This window comes from Diorhabda carinulata, chromosome 12 (genome assembly GCF_026250575.1).
Source record: "Diorhabda carinulata isolate Delta chromosome 12, icDioCari1.1, whole genome shotgun sequence".
In the NCBI taxonomy this organism is placed as follows: domain Eukaryota; kingdom Metazoa; phylum Arthropoda; class Insecta; order Coleoptera; family Chrysomelidae; genus Diorhabda; species Diorhabda carinulata.
Genome location: NC_079471.1, coordinates 8,748,315 through 8,773,190, shown reverse-complemented (window position 1 = coordinate 8,773,190; position 24,876 = coordinate 8,748,315). Strand labels below are relative to the sequence as shown.

The 24,876-nt window shown below is 34.5% G+C and overlaps 2 protein-coding genes and 1 long non-coding RNA gene across 4 annotated transcripts; 1 reads left to right on the top strand and 2 right to left on the bottom strand.

Annotated features, from left to right (window-relative positions):
• The first annotated feature begins 64 nt into the window (after positions 1 to 64).
• Positions 65 to 2,549, top strand: LOC130900130 (uncharacterized). Of its 2 annotated transcripts, none has more exons than XM_057810520.1 (3): positions 65 to 324; positions 1,216 to 1,446; positions 2,373 to 2,549. In XM_057810520.1, exons 1-3 carry the CDS (start codon positions 166 to 168, stop codon positions 2,496 to 2,498), a joined length of 516 nt encoding a protein of 171 aa, XP_057666503.1. In that variant the 5' UTR covers positions 65 to 165; the 3' UTR covers positions 2,499 to 2,549. The 2 variants fall into 2 exon arrangements, with proteins under 2 accessions (XP_057666503.1, XP_057666502.1); XM_057810519.1 differs by having other exon boundaries at positions 67 to 324; positions 1,201 to 1,446.
• On the bottom strand, positions 1,461 to 7,458 carry LOC130900132 (uncharacterized). The gene is made up of 2 exons (XR_009060135.1): positions 7,104 to 7,458; positions 1,461 to 7,022 (listed from the first exon to the last, which is right to left on the bottom strand). It is a non-coding gene; the product is annotated as an uncharacterized LOC130900132 (long non-coding RNA).
• Positions 7,459 to 11,449: 3,991 nt separating this feature from the next.
• Positions 11,450 to 21,059, bottom strand: LOC130900131 (2-oxo-4-hydroxy-4-carboxy-5-ureidoimidazoline decarboxylase-like). Its single transcript, XM_057810521.1, has 2 exons — positions 20,784 to 21,059; positions 11,450 to 16,075 (listed from the first exon to the last, which is right to left on the bottom strand). Exons 1-2 carry the CDS (start codon positions 20,974 to 20,976, stop codon positions 15,774 to 15,776), a joined length of 495 nt encoding a protein of 164 aa, XP_057666504.1. The 5' UTR covers positions 20,977 to 21,059; the 3' UTR covers positions 11,450 to 15,773.
• Between the last annotated feature and the right edge of the window lie 3,817 nt (positions 21,060 to 24,876).

Genomic DNA, 24,876 nt, shown 5'->3' with positions numbered 1-24,876 from the left:
TAATTATCGAACTACTATATGTATATCTAAAATTATTGAACTAACTTCTTAATCTTTTATTTATAAAAAAGAAGAATCAAAGAATTGCTTACCGCTTTGAAGGTTATTTCAAAATAATAATAGAGAAGTGATAGAGTATTTGTTTAATTCTATTTAAACTCTAAAATGTCTTCAAGAAATGTTGAAATTAAAGCCAAAGTACGTAATATAAATGATCTTATCGAACGAGCAAATTCGTTAAATCCAGAACGAAGTGAAATAATCAAACAATATGACACATTTTACAATGTTTCACATGGAAGACTGAAAATGAGAAAGTTTGAGGTAAACAGTTTTAATAATTTCTTTAATTATAGGCGAATATATCCAAATTCTATAGACTATTTTGTTGTAAACTACAATATTATTACTTATTAACAAACATAGCTGAGAAAATATTTTTGTTTGTCACTTATTACCTAGGTAAATAGTTTTCTCGAAGCATTGAAGATACCAGCATATCCAAAATAAAAGAATCTTGTGTAGCTACTAAACTTAATGTTTGAATGCATATGCTATGCAAAACTAAATAAAATATTTTCTAAGAGTAGGGTTGCCAGGCCCAAAAGTTTAAAAGCCAAATATAGATTCAGTTTTAGTCGGACATTTTGCCCTAAAACCCTGACACATTGTTTTTGAAATGAATAAAAATAATTAGCTTTTCTATTTGTATATTTATTATTTATGTTATGAATAAAAAAAGAGTTGCTTTAACCAAAGAGCATGTAGAAAAGGTGAAAGATGTATGTATGTCAGGTCATATTGAGTGTAGTAACAGGTATTAATAATCAGGTTGACCTAAAGCCAGACTTGTATATATTTAGCTAGACATGACTGTAAAAAGTTGAAAATGTCTGGCCAAAGCCGGACACCTGTCAACCTTCCCTAAGAGCCCTTGTTTTATGATTGGAATCAATGTCACAGAATTGTTTTGAAGTTAATAGCTTCTGTAATATTTTGAATGCTGCTTTAAAAAGCTAAGAGTATGAAAAAATCATTACAATGAAATATTGGTCTAAAATAAGTTTTCAGAGTACTAATTTTATTAATTGAATTCTTCCCCATAATCTAAATATATTAGCATATATATTACCCCAAAATCTCAGCTAACTAATCACATAATGGAAAATTGTTCAAAAATCTGTAGTAGTCTATTTTCAGTTATGTATTTTTCAGAATAATACTGGAGAATTAATTTATTATGATAGACCTGATACAGAGGGACCAAAAGTATCTACATTTAAAAAGGCTTCTATAAATGTATCTATTGATGATTTAACTTCAGTTTTAGAAGAAGCTTTGGGTATTAAGAATATTGTCAGAAAAGTTAGAAAAATGTTGTTAGTCGGCCAAACTAGAATCCATATTGATGATGTAGAAGGATTAGGACACTTTATGGAATTAGAGGTACATAAAAATTATTAGTAATATTTATTAATTTCTTTCCTACTTTATATAAATGAAATTTGTACTTTATTTTCTAATTAAAAAAATTTTGTAGTTTTTAAAATGATTGGTGCAGTTTGTATAGCATTTTATACTATCTCATTCTTGTTCTTTTAGCTCTCAATTGAAAAAAATTTTCTATCAATAATAATTCTATTCACCTCCTTCATATTCTCTTCCCTGTAACTTCTGACATGTTAGACTTTATTTGTTTCCCTTCACAATGACAACATAATGATTTGCTTTTCCCCTTGAGGGATTTTCAAGTTTCTTTCCAGTTTTCATGTTCTTCCCTATATCAAATTTTTAGTAAATAAAAACATATATTTTGCTACCAAGAATTTTCTCATTGATAACCTCAACTTATTCGTAATAGATATTTTTTTTTATTTCTCTGTGTAGACTTTCCCACTGATTAGGTTACAATTTTGTACCATTTAAAATATCTATTTATAAATAAATCTCTTTCTATGAAACACTCTTTTTTGCCGTAGCACAAATCTTTTGATATACAGAAAAGTTTCTCCTAGTTTGAAAATAAATAATGTGCTTTGTAAAATAAATTTATAGTAGAAATTAATTTTTTAGCAGTAATAAAGTTAGTGGTAACATTGCCATAAAGAATCAGACACTCTTTATACCTGCATTAGCATAAATAACTATGGATACTTACAAAACACTGATGTTTATGAATCAAACACATAGTCCATGAACTAGACACTGCATCAGACAAAAACTCAACCAATGGGAAGAGAGAATAAAAGTGATTACACCCTTAAATTAATTTTACTTGACCGCCTCTGTAAGTTGAGTTTGGTATAGTGTTATATTTCAGAAGTACAAATAAATTTGATAAATATAATTCAAAATAATTCAATTTTTTTCAGGTAATGTTGCATGATGATCAAAGCCCTGAAGATGGTGAAAACATTGCAAATGAGTTGATGGTGAAATTAAATATTAGTAAGCAGGATTTGATTTCTGGTGCCTATGCTGATATGCTGAAAAAATAAATTTGTCCAAAGCCATATTACAATATATTTTGTAATCTATTTCTTTGTAAATATGAATTTTAATATCCTTTTTGAAACAAAACATATATAAACAGCTACCAGTCATATATTGATACTGGTCACTACCTCATTTTATTGCAGCAGTATTCTGGCTCTTTATTCATTAACCTCACTCAATTGGTGAACAATCATTATTTTCTCAAAATTGAACCTTGAATTCCCTTTGTCCCTACAAATCTGCTCTAAAGAAATTAATCCGAATGATATAACCCCATGTAACTTCACTTTAACATAACAGGAAAAAACATGAAACAATTTGCTTATAAAATAAGGCAAGTCCACCACAAGTGCAGTTCATTGTCTAGTTAAAGACATAGAAAGGCTCTTGACAGAAAAGATATTGCTCTAACAGCTTTCATCGACGTAGAAGCTTTTGACACATTTCACATCAAACCATCAAAAGAGCGTTAGTAGAGCGGGAAGTAGAAATCCCTATTCTAAAATGGACCGATGTGATGCTACAACATCTCTTAGTAATCTCAGAAATAAATGGCAACCCTTTCACTGTTACTACAGTTAAAAGCTGTCCGCAAGGCGAAGACCTATCACCCCTACTGTGGTCATTTGTAATTGACAAAATTCTCTTTAGACTTAGCAGTAATGGATTTATAGTTCTAGGCTACAAGGAGAAGGAAAATAGTAGTGTATCTATCCTTAAAGGAACTAAACTGATACTGACGTAAAATATCTAAGAGTCATCTTAGAACAATCATATAGACAAGGTAATGTCTAAAGCCACTGTGGCTATATGTACTTGTGGCAAGCTTGTTCGCAGGGCATGTGGACTAAAGCCTAAGAAGGTATTCTGGTTATATCAAACAGTCATCAATTCCATGATCACACACACAACCAGGGCCGGATTAAGCTAGGGGCTTGTGGGGGCTATAGCCCCAGGTCCAAGAGGGCCCCATCATTTGGAAATCATTTTGTATTTTTTAATGTGTTGATGCCACAAATCTAAAGTATTGATACTATTTTGTGAATTTCCGGGTTTCCGAATTCCTTAAGGGGGCCCCGTCATTATTTTAGCCCCGGGCCTTATAAATCTTAATCCGACCCTGCACACAACGCTTGTTTGGTAGTTGAAAACTGAACCAATGGAAGCTCGGAAAAAACTGAACAAGAATCACAGCCTAAATATAAATGTGCTTAGAAGTATTTGGATAAAAAGCACATTCACTCAGATAGCCAAGAGGCCTTGAAGGTCCTGAATGATATTGAGTGCACCTTCAAATTAGTGCGGGAGTGCAAAAAAACTTAAAACACTAGCTAACAGAAACAAAGTAATCCTTATGTAGTTACTGGGCCATCAAAACATACCAGGCCAAGAGAAAACAGACAACTTTGCCAAAAAAGTGGCAACGACTCCATACCTAAAACTGAATGAATGGCTAAAGAATCAAATGGGGAAACACTCCAGGTCTTACATAATATGAAAGATTCATAACCATTTCAGTTAAAAGTCTGAAGAACTCTATGACCAGATACAACATCAAACTGGTGGTCGGTCTTCTGACAGGTCACTGCTCCGTCAGATACCATAAGTATGGCAGAGGACAACAATTGCAGATTCCGCGAGCCATAACTAGCGAGAATAACTAGTTTTGCTGTTGTCATGACATAGCCTACTTTGGGAGGAGACTCCGCATTTGGGAAGCAGAACAATGAGATGTAGAATCTTGTACAAAATAGGTATAAGTACAGAGCCAAAACTACTTCCAAACAATCTACAACAGAAAAAAAATTTTGATTAAACTCTGTTATTCATGAATTAAGAAGAAACTAAATAAATTATGGATTTAAAGAGGATATCCCAAAAATTTTGTTGAGGCAACTTAACAACCTCAAAAATAGATAAAAAGATACTCTTTGCATAGATAACCTCAAATATTTTAAAAAAAATTACGCAAGTGAAGAATTTTGGCCGCAGATTCGTATTCTATAGAAAAAGTATCTCCACTTTTCAATGGTAATAGCATTACTCCCATTATTATTGAACTGGTCTAATTAAAAAACAAAATATTCCTTTTTAATAAAATTGCCAGAATTTTGTGTTGGAAGTTGAAATACTTAATCACTTGTTTACTTACTAAGCAAGACTAAATATAAAACTAATTATCAATTATTTATAAAATATTTAGTAAATCAGAAGATAATTTTTGGGATTTTTGTGTGATTAAAAACTAGCACAATAAGTTCAGTTAGTAAAAGTCTCCAACTATTGAAGATAACATGGAGAAAATTTGAGGCATTTCAGTTTATAGTCGGTTCCAGAGATTAGAAATACTTTTAGTCATTTCTAGATCTTGAAATTCACGATTTGTTTGGAATAATAGACATATATTGGTATAAACTGAAAACAATAATTCGACATACTTTCCTAGCTGTCTCGAAATATTCAAATATAATATTCATCAGCATTCAAAGTGGAATTTAATAAATTCGATGAGGAGAAGGCAATGCACCACACCAATAATTTTCCTTAATGATGACATTATCTCATATGATTTGACTTACTATAACTGCCGGTTTAGGATCATAATAAAAACAACTTAGTTTAGCGTTTTCGAAGTCGTAGAATCCATTTATTGAGGTTTCAGATGTGGGAAATTAATACTTCCGGTTTTACCAATAATTGGGTTGGAACATCAAGTTCGTTTCTGGATTTATGAAACGGCAAATTATAAGAAAATATCGCATTTGACAGAAAAATAACTTTTTCCCCAGTTATTGGCCAATTAAGGTAATCAAACCTGGATTGTTTGGGGAGTAGTTTTAGCTTTTCAGCCACTCTCTACCTATACCTAGAAGATATCTTATTTAAGATTTTTCATCTCATTGTTCTGTTAGAGTTAGTACTACTCCTTCTAGGTACTTTAGCCTTATAATAAAATGGGCAGGATATTCGGAGAGTAGATGCTCTGCTGTTTTCGTGGCTTGCTCGCAGAATCTGCAGTTTTGATCCTCTGCCATACCTATCGTCTTAAAGTGGTATTAGACGGGGCAGTGACCTGTCAGAATACCGACAACCAGTTTGGTGTCGTTTCTGGTTCCCCAGACTTCTTAACTGATATGATTATGAATCTTTTAGATTGTCTCGAGCCTGGAGTCTAGAGCGTTTCTACAGTGAGACTCCATCTGATTCTTTAGCCACCCGTTCTGTTCGTTGTCGATGTGACATCTCGTGAGGGCTTTGGTCCTAAGTATGGAATCGTTGACCCTTTTTTAGCGAGACTGTCTGCTTTCTCATTGCCAGATATACCCAGAAAGGAAAGGGCATATCGGAGATGCGACTCGATAAGACTGTTAAGGAGGGGAATAAGTTCAGTTCTTTGGAAACTGATCTGAGCTCAAAACAGGAGGAACTTAATTTTTTTAGATAAAGCGCAATATGTAACTCCCATTTCAAGGAATTGTCCACAACAAGCCCTTAGAATTTTACAATTATAATTTTTAAAACACTGTTTCAATAAAAATGATAGCTTAGAATTGTCTATATACGAGGCATATTTTTTAAGTAAGTACCGTTTTGGAATTAAAAAAAGAAGTGCAAAGATATCGCAATAATTCTATTTTTACATGAAAGCCTGTACCTTAATATACTTTTCTACATAATTTCCGTGAATATTGAGGCACTTGTCATAACGTGGCATCAGTTTTTGAATACCCTCCTTATGAAATTCTGTATCACCACCACTACTTTTCCCATTGAAAAGATTGGATGAGATCTTTGGTCCGATTAGCCACATGTGGACGGGCATTATCATGCAGCAAAACGATACCCTTACTCAACTTGCCACGTCTTTTGTTTTGGATTGCATGACGCAGATTGTTCAATGTCTCACAATAAGACGCTGCATCGATTACGAGGCCGAAACTCCACGAGCAATACTCCTTTTCTGTCCCAAAAAACGGTGCACATGATTTTCCGGGCAGAAATTGTTTTCTTAAACTTCACTTTTTTGGGTGATGATGAATGTCGCCATTCCATGGATTGTTGCTTCTTCTTTTTCACAGATCCACGATGAATATCGATCGGTTTTACGCATTTAGCACTAAGAAATCGTATAACAGCCCGTATTTCATAATCCGCGGGACTCACGATTATCGGAGGCATCTTAAGCACTGCGTCAGTGCGTAGATAAGAGATGTAGGTAACCAGCGCGCATGTGCGGAACGCTGACCTTGGGGTTGCGGCGGCGGAATCGTAAAACGGTACTTACTTAAAAAATATGCCTCGTATATGCGAATGCGAGTGAAATAAATCACTTCTCTTTGGCGGGAGCGTTCCTATTACGAGCAGAGGGCATGAGATTCACCGACATCGATATCGCTCCAAGCGAGAACATGAGAATACCGAGCCTGGTGATCGTTCAGTAGTGTATTGACTTCCATTTAGTACAATGTTCCATTACTTGTCTTTGGAGAAAAGTCTGACTCGGAATAATGTGGCCTCACCCATGTCTGTAATAGAATCTCATTTCAAACACTTGATAATATTTGATTTGAAGACGCAGGGATCGAAAAAATCAACGTCATACCTACCTTAAACATTTATTTAACACACTTAGAATTGGGATCGCATAAGGGATTTTTGATCGCCAATTATATATTTTTAATAGATACCGACATAATATTAAAACTATAAGTTCAAAAATTATTAGGCAACATACTAAAAAATAAACTCAACGAGGTTCAGATAGTCGTCTACAAGGTTAAGAATACGCCTTACAGTGTTGAGATGATTCACACCTCTTCGTTTTCACAGTGTTTATGTTATGATATGTCTAATAAATTAAATTTATCAAAGTATTTTTTATTCCAATTTGTTATCATTCCAAAATATTTGCATGTATAAATAATAACAAGTAATTATAATTTTTTACATATTTACGCAAACACTGGCGCCGGTTGGCTCATTATAACATCTAAGTATATAGATCACGTGACTAATCACTAGGTCAAAGTTTTATAGTCACGGTGTGTATATGCATATATCACTACAGTTTGGAACTACTGCACCATCTATTTATTTCATTTCAATAGCAGATAGTGCCAACAATTTTTGCATCAAACTAAAGCGATTTAAATAAATTTAGATTTTACAAAAACACAGTAGTAATACATTTTTAAAAATTGCTGGTTTTTGAATTTATATTTGTTTGAATAAAGGATGGAAAACCGGACACTTCATATGTTTCTTATTGTGGGTATTCTAGTTTTTACAGAAAATATAAGACAGACGAGTCCAACAAAGTAGTATATCAGCCGTGGCGTACACAATATTTTTTAGACGACGCGTAAGATCCAAAACTTTTTCAATTACACTGAGGAAAGAAAATAAACAATAGAGAATTATAAACATTTTATTTATAATTTTTTCTGGTGACACCAATTTATAAAGAGCTCCTACTGTTTTTCGTACCTTGCACGAGATTTATACGGCAACAAATTAAGAACGGTCGCATTGCTTTCTCCGGTGAGATCAGGTGGCGTGGATTCGAGTAACTCTTCATCGCTGATGTTTTCTTTTTCATCATCATTCATTGTTATTCATTAATTTAGACAAAACTTCGGATAAAATAAATAATTTCAAAAAATTAAAAATTTAAGGTTATGCAAAATCATCGAAGTGAAACTGTCAACTGTCAACATTGAAGTGGCTAGAGTTACATTTAAGGAAGTTAAAGTTGTCTACTCCAGAGCGTCCCGAAAGTGTTTTGCAGTATGGAACTGTCACTTTCACTACATGGAACACTCAAAATGCAACTTTCGGTATTTAAATGAAAACAGAACGAACAACTTTCAGATGGCGTCGTCTAAAAAATAATTTTTATGAAGCACTACCTACCTGATATGTTTTTTAATCAGGTAGAAAGTCAATTCAAGAATGCTTACGGATTGTATGGAAGATTCCACCCAAATCTTATCCTGAATATGTCCAGCGTTTACCCATGTTTCATCCAGGTAGTGAATTTCTATTTTCTTCACGAAATTTCTTAATTTTTCTAAAGTATTCCTGCCTCCACCTAATTATTTCTGCTTTTTTCTTATAATAAACTGTTCCTTCCACGTTTCTTGTATTGAAATCCCATTTCATTTAATAAATTGTTGATCTCTTACAATCCGGCAAGTCATTATCTTCGTTAACTTCTCTCAAAATTATATCCACTGTAGGTAACTCATTTTGAAATACAAAATTGTGCACAATCCCTCTGATGGCGCTCCTGTCGAAATCATCAATTAATTTTTTTTTCTCGGCTACTGAATGATTGGCTCTGTACTCACGAACAATTCGGTAGGAACTTGAAGAAGATACTCCCGAAATATTTGCACTTTTGGAAATAACATCATCAACAGTCTTGTCACAATTTTATTGCATTTAATTTTTATATATTCACAATCATTTCTTGCTACCGTTAAAATGAAGCTTTCGAGCCATTTTCCGGCGGAGTGTAGCTAATGTCAACAACTCCATCAGCTGCATCCGTGTCAGACATGTTTAAGAAAATTTTCTTAACGAAACAGACAAAAATAAACAATCTCACTATAGCGGCTTTTTATTTGTGGTTTTTTATGGTGCCACTGATTTGGACCAATAACGATGCCGCGCCGCGTTTCACCCAGGATGCTCACGTTTCTGATCATTATTTTGGTTTACTATTTTTCTTCGATAAATAGACTTTGGGATGTCTCACTTGATCTGTGAGAGTTCTTTCTCAAGCTTAAGAAGTTTTTGAGGAGATGAAAGTGTTCGTTGCTGTTGCCTTGCTCGTTGTGCTGTTCAATCGCTACTGCAGTTAGGGCTCTTCGAGCTACCATTGACTAGAGGCTGTGTTTGGGTTTGTCCTATTATAAGGGGATATTGGCAATTTCCCTACCATCCTTACTAATGTGGGATGGCAGGGTTGTTTTTTTGTGAGTGTTACCTTTCCTTAACACTCGATGAATCGTGACTCGATGGCCAGAGCCTTATCTGTACCAGTTATAACCACTCGAGTAGGTTGACATTTCAACCGGTATATTTTAAACATTGATAGCCTTACCATCACAGTGCGGCGCTCTTATGATCGAAGTGGACAAAAATCATTATTGACTGGCTTTTAAAGAAACTGTTGTTGATAACTTAAAAAACAATATAGTAACGATCTTTGAATACAAATAATGTTTTTTTAGAGTTATAAAATAATAATAAATATCACAACAATAAAATTTACAATGCATAGATATATCTGAAAATTATATTGAGTCACTGCTCGTTGAATACTCTCATCAGATGACGTAGATGAAGATAAGTTGTATAGTTCAAATTGAAGTGAATCCAAAGAATATTCGTCATCGTCCAAAAGTTTTCCCGATGTTGAGCACAAGATTGCCATTTTCTTCTCATCGCCCAGTCATACATTTTTGCCGTTTTCTGAATAGTCTTATGTATGGAATCTGAAGGTACAGAAAGATGCAAACGATCCACGATAGCAGAGTAAACAGCAGAAACTCTGTCTGATCCTTTGGAATTTATCCAAGTTTCCAGAATATCAATGTTTTTCTGAAAGAAATAAACATAAAACCGTTCAAAGCAGGAATGATTTATATATTCATGATTCGTATTTGTTACTAAATCAGAATATTTTAAGAACTAAGAATGTTTTGGGTCGAAATTGGAAATGTCGATTTGAAGTTTTTCTTAAATATTATATAGATATCAACGAAAAAATATTATTCAAAGATATTAAGGAAAAAAAGTTATTCAAAAGTATTAATGTAAAATAGTTATTACTTACCTCCTTCGATGCCTGCCATACTAAAAATTCAAGTGACATTGATGTGTACTTAACATTAAATAAGGGCCCACTAAATTGAAATTGTTTCAATGAGACAGATAATCGATTTGCCACTTGTTCAAGATTTCTATCCTAAGTTTTTAAAATGTGGGATTAAAAGCTACAATTCCGTATCATTGAGGTTACTATGAAAGGATTACTAAATGAAAACAAGTTGGAAACAATAATCGTATTTGCGACTTTTATCCACAGGCTGATGCATCGGCCCTTTACACCTTATTATTATTATTTGCTATCTATAAAATGAAGCTTTTTTCAATTTGCTGCAGCTCTAACCAGTTCGAAAGCTAAGATATGTCATGTGTAGGGATCACTGATCGGGAGGAACGTTTTCATGGTGGAAATTTGGTTCTGAAAGATTTGGATCACTGAAGAAGCCGTTGATCTTTTGAACTCGTCGAGAGAGATCACCGTGTAAGCAGTCAAGACTTCACTGATCTACTGGACATCAACAAGCAAATAGTTTGGAATCATTTGAGAAATATGATGTGTATACAAAACAAATAGAAGAATTGATGTTTAGATTTCGCATAAGTTGACAGCGCGAATTTCAAATAAGCGTGTCAAAATCTGTCTTAGAAAAAAACCCATTGGATGACACAAAGTGATGTAAAGTCGAAGTTGATAGCATTGATGAAGTAGGCGACCAAGACAATGTCTGATGCGAACAGTGAAAATGTTGTTTTACCACAACAACACCCGTCACGCACATGTTTGATGAGTAATTTGGTTATGAAGATGTTGCAGCATCTAAAAAAATTATTGATAAAAAAGACTCCGAAAATCGTAGCAGCTTTTTTGCTAGTTTACCACAAAGGTTCTACAACGATGGATTTATAAAACTAACCAGAAAATGGCAGTAGATAGGGGATTGTAGTGAAATATGAGTTTTTAGTAAAGCAATATTAATAAGAATATAAAATAATAAACTGAAAATTCAGATGATCCCATACTTCGTAACTAATCTCTAATTCTGTTGCTTAAACTGCCGTAGTTTCAATATTTTCCAGCTGTATCGCTTGTTACAGTAGAGGGTAAAATAAAAATAAGTTTATATACAAATGATACTTTATTAAATACGATTATTTACAATACTTTTTCTAAAATGAAAAAAATAATAAAATTCTAAATAAGTACATACCTACTACATATACAATAAAATCCTTAATAGTAACACTCAATACATAAAATTTATCTTTATTTATTGACTTTTTTATAAATATTTTCATAATAAAATATTGGCAATAAAGATAAAGGAGTCATCGTACAAAAATTATTGAAAAAACGTTGAAAAATTATGACATATCGATACCTTAATCTGCAAATATCTTAAATCCAAAAAAAATGCGAAAATGAGTTATTAGTACCATTGTGTTAAAAAAAATAAGCCATCGAATGGCAAAGGAATTATAACCAGTAAAAAAACTGCGGGGCCACCGTAGTGAAGAAAGAAAATGTTCTACATCCTGACCGCTTAACCAGGTGGCGCAAATATTTTAAATCCAACTGTGTACATGCAAAATGCCGGCAGAAAAATATTCAAGTCAAGGTGATTCATTATTTTTATATTATTTTATGAGTTATACTGGATATTTATGGAATTTTAAACGTTATTTTTGATTATTTGTTGGAGAAAGTTAATGTTTCAACAGTAAAACCAATTAAATTATGGTTTCAAAATCGGTATTGTACCGGTTATGGATTTAAAACATTTGCGTAGCGCAATGTACTGGATTCAAGAGATTTTCTCCATTTTAAACAATACAAAATACTTTTTTCCGTAAAGCAAATTGGAAATAACCCAGAAGCTCAGGTGGATGACACAGTTGGGAGAAAGACCAGAAAGAAGTGGCACTTAATTGATAAGAATGAGTGGACTGAACGTGAAATAAGCGCAGGCGAGAAGAAGGCAAGGCTGATGAACGGAAGCGGAAAGATAAAACCGACGGCAAATGGAATTACAAAATTCCAAGAGAAGAAAGAAAAAGTGAAATCACGGTGCAACTGTTTGCCGAAAACATACAAGTGGCGTTTAATTTTTAAGAGATTTTGGAAAATGGGGTGGATTGATAATAAATTATTTGTACAAATGCTGCTTCAACCCATCGACTCAGCGTAGAAGGCCTACTAATGCCATAAAAACAAGAAAAAGAGAGATGACATTTAAATTTTTCTTGCCAAATACTCATGTATGAGTGTGGAAACGATGTTTCTTAACACTTTATCTATAAGATCGTCAACTTTAAAATCTTGTGGGAAAAGTGTTTGCCATATTCAGCCACCTGAAAGCCCCATAACGAGAAAGAGAAACCTCAAGCGCAGCACTTTTGAAACCATGATTTCGTTTTTGAAAACCCTTCCCAAGCTTCCATCACATTACTGCCAGGCAAGATCCAACAAGGAGTACTTGGAGGAGTCATTTACTACCAAAAGCGACCTCTTCTATGGAAAGAGTTAAATTCAAATTTAAAGGGGTCCATCTGTTTATATAATCAGGTTTTCGCCGAGCTGAACATAGGATTGTTTAGACCAAGGATGGGGAAACTTTTTTCTTCGCGTGCCAATTTTTGCTAACGAAATATATGGTGGTCCAAGTAGCACTACATTATTTAGTAAAATAAAAATATTGTTTTGATTTTTCTGCACAATAATTTATTGTGCAATATTAAAAAATAACATTTTCCATTGCAATTAATTGAACTCAAGTTAGCCGCGAAGTAAAAGGTTGAGAAGCGCTGGTCTTTGTGGCAACATATGACATGTGGAACTGTTTTTGTTTCTGTATGACTTTATCATAAGCCGGCTCCATTTGTGATGCTGAATTGCTAACAATGAAAAAAGGAGGTCACCCGAAAGCCTATTACGAAGACAATTTTTGCTTAGTTTCATTATTGAAAACGTTTGTTCGCACAAATAGCTTGTACCAAACATAGCCATTATTTTCTGGGCGTGGGCAACTATATTTGGGTATTGTGTCCGAGATTATAAAATTCCAATTTGCTGGTGTTCAAAAATAGTTGCTTCAAATGGGTAGACGCACCTACTCGAGCTTCATTTTCGGTTTTCGCTCATATCCCAGTCCGCGCTCGGGCCGGAGACGGCCCGTGGGCCGTATTTTCCCCATCCCTGCTTTAGACCAAAAAAGGATCTATTCGTGCGGGATTTATAAGCACAAAAACGTAAGTAAAGAGACATATGACCTTCATATAATGAAAAAACAAAAGGCTAGAGAGACAATGAAGAACCTTTTAGATGATGGATGCACAGTGGACCTGGAATCTGTAATACTGACCCCATTCTCAAAAGTATCAACGATGTATTACAAAACTTAACTTCGTGTGCATAATTCTACAATCTACAATAATAAATCAAACAAAGGCTGGTGCTTTTTGCGGAGCGAGGTTGATGGAGGATTAAATGCAACTGAATTTGCTTCTATAATTGTCAAGTTCCTTGAAAAACACGCAGATAGAAATAAAACCATCATTTTATTCTCAGATGGCTGCACCATATGAACGTTCAACTTTCAAACGCCATCATAAAGACAGAATATACAAGAGCATTCTAAGATCTGTAATAACGTACGCTTGTGAAAAGGGATCTTAACACAAACATTAGCAGATTTGACAGGAAAATGGCTCGTAATGTGAGATATAATCATAAATTATGTCAAAAATACAGGGAATTTGTCAGAATACAGAAATTGCGATGGGCAGGTCATATAGTGCGAATAAATGAACAGATAATTCTGGGAAAAGTATTTGAATCAAATTTTGATTGGAAAAACTCGAAGAAGGTGGCAGAAGACGCAATTATTCCTCTAAATACGCTTGACTAATGTCTAAGAAAGCTGCTGAGAGGAAGGATTTCTTTTCTTTGTGAACAATTCTATGTACCTGCTCTATTGTGCCTTATTTTGATCTAAAGCCAAATTGATGATCTGGAATAAGTTTTTTGTTCTCTAGAACTGGGGTCGTGTTATAAGGAGCTTTTCAAATACCTTCGAAGTTATAGGTAGTAAGCTTACTGGCCTATATGATGTTAACTCTTCTGGTTTTTTTCCACTTTTTGGTATCATGATGATCTGCGAAACTTTCCGTTGAGTGACCAGTCCTTAAAACTGCATTGAAAATCTGTTGTAGCATTTTAAAACCTTTAATTGAAAATTCTTGTAATATTTTCCCAATCACAAGATCATACCCCGGTGCCTTCTTTGGATTTAAGTTGTTCTTAATTGTATTTTTTATTTCCTTGAGACTAAAGTTTTTTATCGGTAAGTCCATTTGCAGAGGAGTGTCCAAAAAGTCATTAATATCTTTATGATCCATAGTGGCGTCTGCTTAGTTTGGTTCAAATAATTGCACAAAGCTGTTGCCTTTTCTATGTCATTCCTCGCCCATTTTCTATTGCTATCTCCCACTGGAGGGTAAAATTGTTGCGGTCTTTCAATTTCTTTGTCGCCTTCTAGAGGGACTAATCTGTGGCTTCAGTGGCAGTTGAAGAATCTGAATAGTCTTGGCTGATTTATTTTTGATTTCTACAAGCAGCTTCTCCAGATTCCTCGTGGCTTTGTTTAATTTGGATTTGTCGTTTTCACTTCTTGAAATCTATCATTTTTTTAGTAACTGTGTTTTTTCGACTGTTTTCTGTCTAATTACAATGGAATATTATTTGTGCTTTCTGAGCCACTATTTTCTGGAATTGCTGCCCTTGCGGCCTTTTGTATGACTCCAGTTAGTTGATAAATGACTTGGTCTATTTCATCTGGTGTTTTTAACGAAATTTGTGTTGAAATCTGTTCGCTTTTGTATATACGCAATTGGAAAAGGGCAGCTGTAGACTTTGCAAGAAAACTTAGAGAGATCAAAGCCCGCAGCGGGCTCTAGCACCATAGAAGAACAAGAAATCCTTCCCAAATGAAATTTGTGAGAGCTTTCACACGGAAAATAATTGACAGATTTGGAAGCACGTATAAATATGAGCAGTTTTTTCGCCTCTAATATCTACTTATTCGTTGCCTACAACCTCCGAACTAATTAAGTGTCGAAGTTGCTCCCAGGGCTGAGCAAAAGTTGCCCATACCCATTTCAAATTATCCAATACTATGATTGATGTATCTTTTCCTTTTCAAACTATTGACGAAACTTAATTATTTGATTCTAATAATATTTTGTACAATATCTTCCAAAATTTGCCTATTGTTAGATTAAAAAAAAAACGTATAACCAAATTACTGCGACTAATAATTATAGAAAGCGTCTAACGTAGTAATTTGATAGTTTTCCCATCGTTTAATATGGAAAATTTCACTCAAGACATTCAAGTATTCAAATAATTTCTTTTCAATTTTCACTCAATACAATAAATTGACCGATTAACGTACTATTTCGTGAACTTTATCGTACACAATTGCTTTAACTTCCCTCATCGTTCTCTGCATTTCGTCGTCTTTATTATTTTCTATTCTAGACAGAAGCTCTGAATATACATCGTCTATTTCAGTTTTTGTGGTGATAAAAGGGCAACCGAATTTTTCTTTATATCGAAGATTCAATTCTTGTAGCCGCCTTTTTTCTGCAATGTTCATGTAGCCTGGTTCTTTATCTACGATTAACGGGTAGTTACAAATGGCGTTTTCGAAGATATCCGGGTATTGTTGGAAAATTTGTTCTTTTTCTGTAACAAAAATGAAGGATTAATGGAAAATCTTACACTCGAGGATGGTCCTAGAAGTACCTGAATAGAGAAAATACAAAAATTTTGGAAAAAAATATATTTAATTTTCAACGTAATCTCCTTTTAGCTCCACACACTTTAGCTACTCAAAATAACCATTAACTACCGGCATCACTTCTTCATTGTTGGAAAATCTTTGACGACCGAGCCATTTTTCCAAGTCTGGGAACAGAAAATAATCCAAGGCGGCTAAATTTGGCTAATAGGATGCATGAGGTAGCAATTCAAAATTTAATTCATCAATTTCTATTGCAACAACTTGTAAGCTGGTGCATTGTCTCGATGAAACAACACTTTCTTTTTGGCCAATGTTGGCCCTTTTTGCTTGATTTCTTCGCCCCAACGTAGCAATAAGTTCGCATAATACTCGTCGTTGATAGTTTTTCCTTTTTCAAGATAATCAATGAAAACTATCCCACACGCATCCCAAACAATCGACGCCATGACTTTGCCTGCAGATGAAACAGTCTTTGTCTTCTTTGGAGCCGGTTTTCCCTCTTCAGTCCATTAATTTGATTTTTCTCTTTTCGGGGTTGGAGTGATGTACCCACGTAATGGAACGGCGCCAAAACTTTTGTGAAACATTGCCAAACAATCGATGGAAACATCTTACCGATGCTGGGTTTTGTTCCATTGTGGGCAAAAGCGGCACCCATCTTGCCCACAGCTTTCTCATATCCAAATTTTCAGTTAATATCCGGTATTGCATTCTGTGAAATGCCTATTACGTCTGCTAGCACGCTTAATTTCAGTCGACGATCATCCAGTGGATTTTATTCAACATTTCTAGGGTCGACCCCTGCGATGCTGGTCTTCACAGGTCATAAGGCCTCGAGTACAATGTGCTACTCAATATTTTACTGTTGATAACGAAGGCGCAGTCTCACGAAGAGTAGAATCTTTTACATTGATTGGTCTAACGTCTTTCAAATAAAAGTATTGTATCACATAACGAAGACCAACTTTTTCACGTTTACAAATTCACTGAAAACCTTCACTATTGTTGGATGCTAAACAAATACCAAACAACGTGGCATCTTCAAACTTGAAACAAATGCTGTATAGATTGTGTACATTGTAATACAATGGTGTTTTTAAAGCAACTACTGCCATCTTAAAGTCAGGCCAGGTACTTCTGGGACCATCCTCGTAAAACTAACAGTAAGGAATACCAATATAGTTCCTTTCCAGATATTTCGTTTTATCTTAACACCTGTAGACAAACAATACATAATCTCTGAACTTGAAAATAGTAAACAGTCTCAAGGCCATAATTAAAAAATAAATTTGTTTTATCTTACTAAACCTATTTACGATTAGATAGATATATTAGACATAAACTTTAATATTCTATTTAATTATTGTTGAATCCACTAAATGAAAATTATGAAATTTGATACGAAAAATTCTGAAGAAATCGTGGTGTTTACAAAAATTTTGATTGGAATCTATTCCATAATTATTCCAACGTCACTATCGTTTTCACGGCTATACAACGATTATAGCAGTCATACAGAGTACGGTTAATGCAGGGGCAATTAAAAGCCCATTTCAAGTAGTTTTGGCATCGGTTTCATTGATTTGTGACACGATGTATTGTCTCGATGCCTTCTTTTTCTTCAAATGATGCTAATTTTCCGCGATTCAATCCCTCAAAAAAAAATACTGATACCATAAACTTTCCGACCGATTTTTGCGTCGTTCCACGCTTTGGAGTCAATCAGGGATGCCAGGTCTCACGATTTATCGTAAGATCACAGGATTTTATCTTAAATCTCACGATTTCACTATTTTTGTTATTTTTCTCACAATTTTTTGATTTTTGAAACAGAGAAAAATTCCAATAGTTCATGGGGCCTATTCGGACAGAGACAAATAATTCAGATCACGCAGAGAATGCTGCTCCTCGATTCAATAGTAGGAATAGGACCACATAACATCATAATATTTTCCTAGATATTTACCATTATTCGGCATTTTTAATTTTATTTTTATATACTCGTACTCTCAAGTCTACGTAATTTCAAGGGCAGCGCGTGCCTGGACAAGCGGGAAAGACAGTATCTCCGTCTCTTAGTAGCAAGCAAAATAATAATTCAGTTCATTTTTTTTTATTTTCAATCAGCCCCAGCTACGAATTCAAAATTTAATATATGGCCCTTTGCAAAATTGAGTTTGACACCTCTGCCCTACCGTCCAATGCGACTCTTCCATTGTTTGGTGCAGTGCAAAAAGATTTTTTTGTCAGTTCCTTTAGGACGCGTTCTGAGTTTTCTTTCACAGCTTCAAAAAAATCAAATTTTGTTCCTTTTAAAGCTGATTTGATTCCTCACACGTTATTATATTTTCTTAAAAGTTTGAGTCATTTTCAATCGTATTCAAACTGTCAATACCAATATCTTCGTGAGGAGTTTGCCACCAATTTTATACACACTCTTTGCATGTGAAAAATTCTGCGCACACATGTCAATTGATGAGGAAGGGCAACCGAAACGCGAATCATCTTCAACATCTTCTCGTCCATCTTGAAAACGCTTAAACCGCTTTTCGATCGATCATTTTTACGGCGATATAAAAACCAACGAAAGCGACGGCTGTACTGGTTTGTCTACATAGCTCGCATTCGAAAGAGTAAGCTTCGGGCAACAGCAGACAGTCGTTAATCTTTGGCGCAAGCGTACTTTTTCCGCAGCAAAGAAAATAAGTGTTTTGTGCTTATTACTTATAGCCACACCTCGTACAAGATAATATCGTCTAGGAAGGTACTGCCATTACCAAAGAAGAAACACATTGTCTCCGCAATGTGAGGTCAACCAGCAATGTTTTGAAAATTAAATAAATTCATAGAAATCGAGAAAAAACTAATAACATCTTACTATAAAATGCAATTATTTCATTTGTAGACTAAATTCCACTTTCTTTTGTAGGAAAATGTTAACACAAGAGATTTTAGTACTGATAATATGGCCTCCAATGAGGAAATGTTAAACTGCATGACTTCACAATGAAAGAAGAATTTCAGGAAATTCAAAATTTCGAGCTTTAGCATTTTGATTTTAGAAACTAAAAATTTGTAGAACTAAGAAGATGATTCTCGGGATAAATTAAACGAAATCCTAAATTGTGATAGTTTACTGGGTAAATTTAATTGCCAAGAAATGTGGAATTTGCAATGTTTTTAGCATTCGGATCGTCCTATATTTGTGAGAAAGTTTTGTCTCATATGAAAATAATTTTGAATCCATATCGTACCCGGCTTACAGAAGATAATTCAGAAACGAGTGTGATTTTAGTAGAATTTACTGGTCATGAACGAGAAATATTAAAACTTTTGCAAGAAACACAATGGCAAGAATTGAAACGAAAACGTTTTTAATTAAATTTCTTAGAAGCATTGTTGAACATTTGGTTATTTTATTAGTTATCTTATTCATTAATTTTAGCAATTTATTCATATAGAAATTATCCAATTTTTAAAGGGGCACTTTGGCTTTGTTCAAAATTGCACATGGACACCTAAGGCCGAATACATACGAATAAACTCAGCTTATTTATATTATTTATTTATAATAAACCAGTTTGCAATGAGTAACAACATTTGAATGGGGAACTGGTTACCAACCAGACGACAACGCGTTGGGAACTTGTTTGAAGAAGCTCAACTTGTTGATTAGCCGGCATTTGGTTATTTTGTTTTTAATCTGATTATGACAACACAAATTTTTCACTTCAACATGTTAGTAATTCGTTCTAGTAAAATTACTTCCTTTTATTTGTTTGATTTCTTGGAACTATACTTGTTATTTTTTTATGTGAAAAGCAAACACAAGATGCCTGATCTTGAACTTCTGTTTTTTATAGTTAGTGTAGCGATTCCACAGCCTTGCACTTCTCCAAAGGAAGAAATCTTGATGAATTGACGATCTGGGAGCCTGCAGGTGAACTCGGTATTCATGAGCGACGTCTGTCTGTCGTACAAACTGCTCCACGTGGGATTATGTTGGGAAGTGCATGTGTCGTGGTAGCATCGGTAAAACAGAATCAAGTCGGGGACCTTGTTTCTATCCTCCAAGCTTTCCAAGTTTCTGGTCCACTCTGGATCGCCTATAAGTCTCTTCTATATTGAGACGAATATCCTCAGGGAATGCTTGGTGGTCGAGCTCTAAATGTACGAGCAATATTCCAAAGATGGACGAATAAGATAGTTTGTACATTTACAAAAAAGTGTGGACTGGATTGTTTGGTTCAACAGTGGTATAATTTATTTTTTTTTTTTTTGTAGTTAAACTTGAAAAGAAGAGGTATGTTGTTACTAATATAATTATTCATTATTTATTTGTAAAAAATTACTTTCGAGTCAGTCAAGTTTCGGTCACAACTGCGTCTGCTGTGGGTGCAGATAAATTTCACCAATCAGTTGGCAACCAGTTGGTGGTTTCAGTCACCTTTGAGTTTAGTTTCTTTTCACTTGCTCCATGTGTATTAGGCTTAATTGTTTAAAAGTTGATAATAATAACTTTACCTCCATACTATATTATTGTATCTAAATCTCTCCATGAATCTTGATTTATCTATAATTATTAACATTCCTATGCTGATATAGTTAATTGCTAATTTAAGTACGACATAATCATTTCAAAATGCTTACCTTGACATTTTAAGGAATCCAAAAAATCGTAAATCGCTTTTACTATAGCATTGCTATCGTTAAACGGCCGGTATTTCAAAATCCCAATAGCTGCAGCTGGAAAATGTTCCACTACATTCCCAAATATCCTGACAAAATGTTCACTCATTAAATTATTCACTTCGTCTATAGAAAAATGATGCGTTACGAACATTTTCGAACACTTAAAACGAGCACTCTTATCTTCTGTAACTGATAATAGACTAACCTGATTGCAAATAAAACTGTAGTATTTATTTTATGATATCAACGACCTTTTTCTCTGCTTGAACCTGTTGATAGCTCTTTAACCTTTCCTTATTTCAATCAAACAATCATGTCCAGTGTTGGCTTTACCAGTATCCATAAAAACGTCAATGTTAAATCGTCTATATTTATATTGGTCGTTTATTCGACGATATATTGAAAAATTCTTAGCCTACTATGAAACCAAACAAAATTCCAATGTCAAAATATTTTATTACTCAACGTATTCTCCTCTTAATTGGATAAATTTATTACAGCGAACCTGCAACGTCTCTAGACCTTTCAAAATAAAATGTTTCTTCTTGCTCTGCAAACCAGACCTCGACAGCTTCTATTACCTTCTCGTTGGAAGAAAATATACGACCTTTTAAACTTTTTTTGCTGAGGAAAGAGGTAATAGTCCGACGGAGCCAAATCTGGTGAATAAGGGGGGTGTTCTAGTAATTCAAACCCGAAATCACGAATTTGTTGCAAGGCAACAAGAGATTTGTGTGCTGGTGCGTTGTCCTGCAAAAACAAAACACCTTTGGATAACTTTACACGTCTTCTCTCTTCAATTTTTTCCTGTAGAGTGGTCAGTAATGTCGAATAGTAATCTCCAGTTATTGTTTTAGTCTCATCCAAAAAAGCAAGAACTTTCCAGCAGATTTTTGGACAGGAAACTTCTTAGATCTTGGAGAACCAGAGTGTCGCCATTCCATCGATTGTAGTTTTGTTTCTGGATCGTAGAAATGTCTCATCCATAGTAACAATTCGGTTTAAGAAGTCTACATCGTTTTCAAATCGAGCACTGATCGAACGCGTTGCTTCTACTCTTGCACGCTTTTGGTCAACATTCAAACATTTTGCAGCAAATTCTCTCATGTCCAAATTGACGTGAACTATATGATGAACACATTTGTATGAAATATTCAGTGCTTCATATATCCGTTTTAGCCCAATTCGACGGTCTGATAAAATCATGTCATGAACTGCATCGATATTTTCGGGGACTGACACAGAAACTGGCCTTTCCTATCGGTCATCATCTTCAATAGAAAATTTACCTCTTTTGAAGCTTGCTGTCCAATTTTTCACGGTCGCATACGAAGGACATTGATCACCAAGGGTATTAAGCATATTTTAGTAAATCTGCTTACCTTTTAACCCTTTTAAATACAGATACTTGATGATGGCTCGATACTCCAATTTTTAAATTTTCACAATTTCGGTGGACTATGGTAACGCAATATTTTATTTATGGATAGAACTGGTCTAGGTTAATTAGATATCAATACATTCTCGTAAGTTTGTTTTTAATTCATAAACTCAAAATATATTTAATCGATTTTAAACGTGAAGAGTAAGATGTTTATTTTTAAAAAATTCAGAGATACTTACAAAAATAGAAATTATAAGTCCTTAGCGGCTGGTCAGTAACACGAAATTTAATACGGCACATAAGGACGTATTAGATGGGACAGAGACACCCACAAATCAGTGAATGACTACTCTAATCAAGCTCAGGTCAGATGAAACGTACTCGGACAAAATACGCATAACTGTGGACCCAACGAAGAATGGCGTGCAGGTGACAGCTCTCAAAAAGACCAAAAACGGATTCTGTCTCTCGAAAACAGACAAAGAACGAGACGATTTCTAGCACGCTGGCAATGTCAGTACTATGATCCCCAAAACCCAAATGAAGATCATGAACTTAGACTAGACTAGAGCTCAAACAGGCATTAGATGGGTACACTACCGCATCCGAGAGTCAAGGCAAGTCAGGACCGGACAAAAAAATGTAGAAAATGTGACGAAACGGGACATTACACAGTGGATTGTAAAAACGATGCAGCCTGAGACGCATCTCGTGAGTTTTGGGAGGTCTGCGACGTCCCATCTGTGATAGAGGAGCGCTTGAGACAGATGCACCAGATAAATCAAGTAAACTTGAGCTGAAGTATGACAGTAGACACGCTACTACCATAGATATCTACCGAACATGATACAGATATCCCGTGCGAACCGTACACAAAAAGAATGACACGAACGAAACAGAATCAACGGCCAACTCTGGATAAGAGATACCCCCACTCCTAGATGACTGCTAGTGCTGTCGATCGACGATCATGTCTGGGTTATAGTAGGCAAAGTCTACCTGACCCCCAACTGTTCTCAGATTTTTAAAAGCACTTTTTGAGCTCAGAATCACGGGGGATTTATTAACACAAGGACAATCAAATGAAAAATGACGGAAACTGACAGACGTGGTCGGCTAGTACTGGAAATAGCCACAAGACTAAATCTAGTAGTTGCAAATACGGGAAACACATCAACATACAGAAGACCGGTGTTTGGATACTTAATATGTATAGAATACTAACACAAATCGAGGTATGTCGGATTGTTAATGCCTATACTGTCGGCGACCACCAGTACATAACCTTCGCTGTCACGGAACACAGTAGAACGACAACGAGACGTACGAGGACCCAACAGATCACGCGATAGAACCTCAGTAAATTAGACCTTTAGAAATTCTCTGACGAACTGATAGCAACACCGATTCCGATGGCGAATATCCCCGCTGAGTTGACAGGTCAGCTTAGGGCAGAAAAATTGGCAGATAAGGCGACCAGACTTAGAGAGCGGTTGTGCCAGAACACAATGACAAAAATATCAAAAGAAAAGTGAAAGACAACAACAAGAGTTTCATTGGGGCTAATGCGATTTGCGATGTTGACGTTTGAGAAAATGACGATCCAATACGTTCGTTACTAAGATGTAATCCGACCAGATTTATTTACGTTTTAAAACTAAAAACTTTCTTTCCAGATGGTTGCTACGTTTGCTTACAATAGAACAGAAAGAACAACGATGATTCAGAGCGCGGAGTGGAATTGTTTAGCAATTTTTTTGCGTCGATATGTGACCTGTTTTGATCGATATTATATGTTGTTATAATTCAAATAATTTCATTACAACAATTTTGTTTGTTTTGTTACGCAAGAGTTCAAAAATCGCAAAAACGCGTACTTTAAATTTAAATTAGATTATATTTTCAAGGATTCAGCTTGACTTGTTTATTCATTAATTTAGTTCAATAATCCGTCCCTGTGAATAAATAAATTTAATAACAAAATATATTGTTCACATTGTGATCACACGAGATTTGTTTGTGTTTAGTTAAACATAAGACCATCTTTCAATCTTGCTTTACGGATAGTTGAATAAAATTGAAATAAAAACTATGAAACAAAAAAATATGAAACATTTCCTGAATGTATTGCTACATAGTCAACGTTGATAAATTATATAAATAAGTGTTGAATATTTTTGGTGTTTTTATCGTTAACCAAACATTACTAGAATCATTTTAGAGCGGTTCTACGAGGACGGAATTTTTTTCTACGTACCTGATACATTTACAATAAAAAATTGTCAAATATGACATTTTTATTTTTCAATATAATCTCCAGGGCTTTTTGGAAAATATGATCTGAGCTCAGGTAGATCATTTATCAGCTGGTTGTGGATCCTAACCCAAAAACAGATTTTTATCACAGTTTATAACTTAAAACATGATCTACAATAACATTTGATTATTATTACTTTTTTGTACGTCAATTCTTCCCAGATATTTAATTAGTTGTATAATAGATTCTATTTAATAATTGCAATTGAGCAATTATTATCAATGATTTACCCACTCACACGAATTTTGCACTTAAATTTAATACTAATAAGTTATGTTCAATACTACTTGGTACGAACCGTGTAACTAGTGCCCTCTATGAGAGTCAGACAAAAATAAATTCATTGGATG